The sequence below is a fragment of the Bombyx mandarina genome, chromosome 12 (genome assembly GCF_030267445.1).
Source record: "Bombyx mandarina strain Sakado chromosome 12, ASM3026744v2".
Classification (NCBI taxonomy): Eukaryota; Metazoa; Arthropoda; class Insecta; order Lepidoptera; family Bombycidae; genus Bombyx; species Bombyx mandarina.
Window position 1 is genome coordinate 8,005,689 of NC_143219.1, and position 6,407 is coordinate 8,012,095.

The 6,407-nt window shown below is 38.2% G+C and overlaps 1 protein-coding gene across 1 annotated transcript; it reads left to right on the top strand.

Annotated features, from left to right (window-relative positions):
* Window positions 1-422: 422 nt before the first annotated feature.
* On the top strand, window positions 423-4,492 carry LOC149501783 (uncharacterized). The gene is made up of 2 exons (XM_089731898.1): window positions 423-1,146; window positions 4,281-4,492. The coding sequence occupies exons 1-2, from the start codon at window positions 681-683 to the stop codon at window positions 4,370-4,372; spliced, it is 558 nt and encodes a 185-aa protein (XP_089588024.1). The 5' UTR covers window positions 423-680; the 3' UTR covers window positions 4,373-4,492.
* Window positions 4,493-6,407: the final 1,915 nt, after the last annotated feature.

Below are 6,407 nucleotides of genomic sequence, written 5' to 3' on the forward strand. Positions count from 1 at the left end.
AAATCTTTTGTTCGCGTAGTCATATCGTATCACGTACACTTTTATAGGCGGTTATTGATGACGCCGATATCGCTCCCGTATCGATCTAATATCAATAACCCATCGTCAAAAGGTCTCCTCGTGGCCCCGAGGTAGGTAATTTTAATTTTAGCAAAAATGGCCTCGGCCTTGTCTACTTGTAATGGACAAGCGGCTTATTCTGAAATTGTAGTTCTCAAGACACAATACAATTTTCTTCAATGTTCATGCTATAATCAGCGTTGTTCTAAACATGTCTTGTACTTTGAATAAATATTCATAGCGTATGTAGTGTGTTGTAGGAAAAAAGTATCATGAATATTTTGTGGTCTAAAAACGTTATCAGTTCACGAAAGGAAAAAACCTTGACACAAGAAACAAACACATCTGTAAGTTTTATACTAGTGTAACGGACGTGACGTCAGCTGTCATGCCCTGCCGCCAGCCAAGCCGCCAAGCCATATTAACACGCCCCCTTCCGCCATAGCCACCGCCACCGCCGCCAGCCAAAGCCAACGAAGGGGGGATAGTGTTAATAAAACAAGCCATGCCAGCCATTTCTAACTACTTTTCTGCATTCTTGCACAAATAAAAGAACTTGTCGTTACGCTGCTGGTTTTTATTGTCACATCATTTGCAACAATCAGAAGTGGCATAAAGAAATGAAACAACGTCATATACACGCTCAGATGTCTCGGTCTTCTGACAAGTTTGAAGAAGATGAAGCTCCTATTTCACTGGCGAGGAAAGTGTTGAAAAATTGCTTCAGAAAGAGGTCCACAAGGCGATACTTGAGCTACAGGATGAAGAACCTGGAACAATCAAATCAAAGGGACTTCGACGTCGTCGGACCAAAAGCGCCTGCCGCCCTGTCCTTCCATCATTCTGGTTCACGTAGAGGGAAACTAAAAGAGCAGCAACGTGGTTACTCCACTGCGGCACTACGAGCTTCACGGCGCTTCACGAGATTCACGGCTACGAGCTTCCTTCTCCCTGCCTGCGACGCTGCTGAACGGCGAAGACAGCTACATCAAAGACATCAACATGGGCTCGGAGACCATCCTGTGGCCGCCGGGCGAGGTCCTGCTGAGGGCCAACAGCTGCGAGGAGCCACAGCCAAACAGCCAGGTGTGTTGCATTTCTACTTGCCATAGCCATGCCATTACAAATATTTCGAGATTTGTGGGTAGAAATAAAAAAAATTAAAAGGAGCCATTAAATATTAGGAGTCATTCAGATTAAAAAAAATACAGTATAAGCATTGCTTTGCTACGAATACACATGATTTAGGTATTGCCAATTTAGTTCAAATGCAAATTAAGCTTACTAGTGATCAGCCCGTGTATCGCCACTTTTAGACATCGGCATTATAAAATAATCTGAATCTAGTCATGCTTCACCAGTGGTCTTATTAAGAAAAAGAACGGCGACAGTAGGCTATGCGTTGATTATCGTGCGTTAAACGCTATGGTAAAATATAAAAGTATCCACCGAACAGTACTGCACGAGTTTAGATTTAGCCCAGGGCTACCATCAATTGAGCATTGTGCCAGACACACAACTGCTTTCATTACACCGCAAGGTCATTATTTCTAGTACACTAGAATTCCTTTTGGTTTAGCAAATGCGCCATCTGTATTCATGCGTTTCTTCTTTATCTCCACCTTATTCCACTAGGTGGGGTAGTTAAATGCGTTTAATAAATAAAATAATTGAGTCTGTGGGTAGAAAAGAAATGGGTAAAAATAAATGTAGGTCAAATCGAGATACTAGCAATTTTAAACGATTTACATCTACCCTCAGTTGGTATAAAATCGGGTTCAATAATTATTGAGAAAGTACTTGGGAAATTTTATGGTGGAGACTTAAAATTAAATATGAGTAAATGCTCATTCTTGGAGGAACAAGTCACTTATTAGGTCATGAAATATCTTCAGACGGTATACAGCCGGGTGCAACAAAAATTGACGGCCGTTTCGCAGTGTCCTGTGCCAAATAATGCTTATAGTGTGCGACAGTTTATTGGTTTAAAAAAAAAAAAAGATAAATCATGGGTGTGGGGCCGTGAACAAAACGCGAATTTCGAACAACTGAAAAACAGCTTACGTTTCAAACCCGTGCTAGCTCTGTATAATCCTATGCTTCCTACAGAAATACAAACCGATGCGTGTAACTTAGGAATTTCTGGTATACTATTACAAAAACAAACTGACAACTCACTGCGGCCTGTTATACTATTTTAGCCGGGTTACTAGGAAGGAAGAATGTGTATCATAGTTAAGAGCTCATAACCTGGCGGTCATACAATCGCTACGTAGGTTCCGTGTTTATGAAGTAGGTAAACATGATATAGTAGAAACTGATTGTACTGTGGTTTGTGCTACGCTTACCAAACGCGACATTATACCATGCATTGCGCGATGGTGAGTTTTGAAAGAAGATTATGACATTAGTGTTGAGTATAGACCTGGTGAACGTATGGAAAATTTGTAGACGCGCTTAATAGGCATCCTGTTGACATGATGAACGTGAATCGTCTTAGTTACTGATTGATTCTGTACTGTGCAATGTCAGGACGAAAAGCTTAGTTCGATTATAAAGCAATCTATACTAACATTATAAAGCTGAAGAGTTTGTTTGTTTGAACGCGCTAATCTCAAGAACTGCTGGTCCGATTTGAAAAATTCTTTCAGTGTTAAATAACCCATTTATTGAGAAAGGTTATAGGCTATATAACGCTAGCACCGCTAAGACCATCACTGGGTCAGCTAAGACCAATACAAGCGAAGTACCAGTAAGTAATGTTTCAAAATCGGGTTATTTTCCCTTTTGAGAGCTTCCGGTGCGTGCGCTGCAGAAACTGTTAAAGTTTCGCTAAAATAATGTGACAGAATTGTACCCCTTTAAAAGATCTAAAAAAAAATGTCCGCGATAGCATATGTTAAGGTTGGCTCACTATAACGTTTTTTTTATGCTAATCAATTTGTACTAAAATAAAGCATTCTTTGTGAACTATATTCCACGCGGACGAAGTCGCGCTGATGTTAAAGATAATTATGAATGAACTAGTTCGAAAATTTTTTAAGGGAAATAGACTCGCAGTCCCTTCGGCTAAATGGAAAATTGTACAAATGCACTATGACGACATTTGTCACGTGGATCTAAATCATCGTTTAGCTCTGATTAAAAGCCAATATTGGTTTCTTAAAATGACACGCTTTATTAGGAAATACGTGGCAGCATGTCTTTATTGTACACATGAGAAGGATAACTATGTTAAAAAAAAGAAGACTGTCTATATCCGATCTCTAAACCATCTGATACTATGCGCATGGTACAAATATATAACATGATGCCCTTCTGTAGGACATCTAAAGGGCACCAACCAGTACATGATCGTAATGAAAGATGCGTTGTCTAAATTTGTGATAGCTGAACTAACGCGTACTGTAAATTTAATCGGGACCATTCGTGCATTGAAAAATATATTAATAGGGTTTGTCCAGATACCCGAATCACGTGGTGACAGACTACGGGAAAGCTTTTACGAGTAGGTACTTTAAAAAAATATATCAGAAGATAAACAGTTTAGGCATACGTTAAACGGTATTGCTTGTCCGCGCGCTAATTGGCCAGGTTGAACAAACTAAACATACAATTTTGTGTTGCGGGCAACTGATCCTAGTGAAGCTTCAAATAATTTAGTGAACTCCATTAATTGAGGCACAAACAACACAATTAAAAGTAACAGCGGCTACAAGCCTTGTGATTTAATCTTTGCGCGCTCTGGTAGGTCAATATGTGATGTTTCGATTCCTGGTCTCGAACCAGAAACTGTTGACGCACGGCGTAAGATAGCTGCAGCTAGGATAAAACAAGCGAGTACACACAACATTAATATAAAAAAAAAGCTCATGTTTATAAGAAAAGGCATTTTGTATCATAGAGACAGGCGCCAACTGGTTAGTAGCGCCGCTAGGATTAATACCAAATTAGACGATTTGTACTCAGGTCCGTATGTAGTAACTAAAGTAGTAGGTAACAATTGTTATCGAATTAGAAGTATATCTAAAAGGTTTACGAAGTTATAAAAACTTCACTGGCCTGGTATCAACAGATTCATTAAAGCCCTATAAAAGTATAGCCCATGTGTCCGATAGCGCTAGTAGTTCCGATGAGCAGCTCGAAACTGAAGACCTTATTGATTTATTTGAGAACTAAATGTTTTTGTGTGTTCCCCATTGCGGGAGCAATTGTTGCAGGATGGCCGAATGTAACGGACGTGACGTCAGCTGTCATGCCCTGCCGCCAGCCAAGCCGCCAAGCCATATTAACACGCCCCCTTCCGCCATAGCCACCGCCACCGCCGCCAGCCAAAGCCAACGAAGGGGGGATAGTGTTAATAAAACAAGCCATGCCAGCCATTTCTAACTACTTTTCTGCATTCTTGCACAAATAAAAGAACTTGTCGTTACGCTGCTGGTTTTTATTGTCACATCATTTGCAACACTAGCTAAGTTAATATTGACTAATAAAGAATATCTATTAAATAATATTGTGTAGAATTTTGGGTTGAACATTTTATCTTATTAGGTTTTGTTTTATTGTGTATTGGTTTTTCATTAGGCTGGGATAACTACCCCGATACCATACCATAATGTGGAGTTTGATGTATGTACAAATAATGAAATAAACATTACGCGTTGATAAAGAAGACTGTGTACATATGTCTTTCACAAACGTAACTTAGTTTTATTTGTATCGGCAGTAAGCTCTACTGTGAACATGGCTAGGTTTGAAATTGTCTGAAATTTTCTGTTTGCAATTTGAATCATCAACTTCAAATTGCAAATTGCTTCATATCTCAAGATAGGTCGAGGAGCTTACCTTGTAATGTTTATGAACTCAAAAGCAATAAAAAATCTGTGACGTGACATATAAACAAGTACTACTAATAAACTCTCGCTCTCAAAAAACTAGTCTTCTCTTAACAGTCAAAAAGATCTTTAGTATCCTACTTATTGAAGCCATAAATATAAATATATTTTTTTATTTCAATCTGCAGCTTCAATTAATTTTAATTTCGATTATATGTACCTTTTTCGATTCTTTTCATTTCGCACTATTTTTAGCTTATGTACCATTTTCAAAAGACTTAAGATTGAAGGTAACGAACATTGTATAGTCTATGTTTATTATAATTTAGCGTTTTAGTTCACACCAGGCTCTACTGGAAATGGCTCAGTAATGTTGTTAGATTAGTGTATGAGTGGTAATACCAATGGGATCAACATGTAAACAAATTGCTTATTGTGTCTTTCATAAACAAAACCTTCTTAGAGAATATGTTTCTTTTACATAAAAGAATAAAGCAATCAATGAAAAAAAACTATCCGAGACACGTAACATTCCAGGAAATAGACACATATTCTTTTGTGCGTGTGTTTGTCACTGAACTCCTCCTAAACGGCTGGACTGATTTGAATGATTTTTTTGTATGCATTTGGGTGGCGCCCTGGATGGTTCAGATTCACAAGATCAGCCCGGCAGATGGCGCTGCAGTCGGTATATAGGTTATTTATCTTTCATAGACATAATTTATGTGCGAAAACAACGTTTGCCGGTTCAGCTAGTTGTGTATGTATATTTTAAAACAAAAAAACTAATTCCATACCGTTCAAGCTATATTCAGCAAAAGCAAACAATAAAATTCATCAAAATATACACAATATATTATTATGTGTACAAACATTATAATATCCTTATGTTTCGAAACTAAACACAGCCTTAATTAAAATGTTGGACAACAATTTGAAATGATTATTTGGTGAAAATGCAGCCAGCATTTTCTATTCACAGAATATACTTGCAAGCATGATTCTCTCCATTTTTGCAAGCTATTTTGTGGGATCAAATATAAATTAATTTCAATGTGAGAATAATAGACTTTGAACCGAATAAATAAAAATAATTTCTTAAAATAATATAGAATGCTCAATCCTTCAACGCTCTTAACCTGAAACTGAAGGTAACTAGGTATTTTAAGCTATTGCATAGATACTATCGCGGGCCTTGAGCGCGGCTTGAGAGCGGAATCATGAAATTCCGTGACGAAAAAAACCTTCCACCCCTCACTACGCCTACTATGAAGCTCGCGTTCAACACACTCACACATTGCGCTTGTGTAGTGTTTAAAGTAAGAAGTCTAAGCACCGATTTATGTACTATCAAAATATGTGATATAATTTCGTGGGTAACACAACGATAGCGCGATTCAGAGTTTCGTGAAGCGCCATCTATCGGCGACAAACGGAATTGTAAAATAGAAAATTATATCACTATGCGTTGGGCGTGCCATTTTCTATCGCTTAGTCGAAGAATTTTATTAC

What these genes read in the sequence shown, in the direction of transcription:
- LOC149501783 (XM_089731898.1), top strand. Translation starts at nt 681, where the DNA reads ATGAAACAACGTCATATACACGCTCAGATGTCTCGGTCTTCTGACAAG. An exon ending in AGCCACAGCCAAACAGCCAG is followed by an intron (nt 1,147 to 4,280) that starts GTGTGTTGCATT and finishes CAATTGTTGCAG; the next exon opens with GATGGCCGAATGTAACGGAC.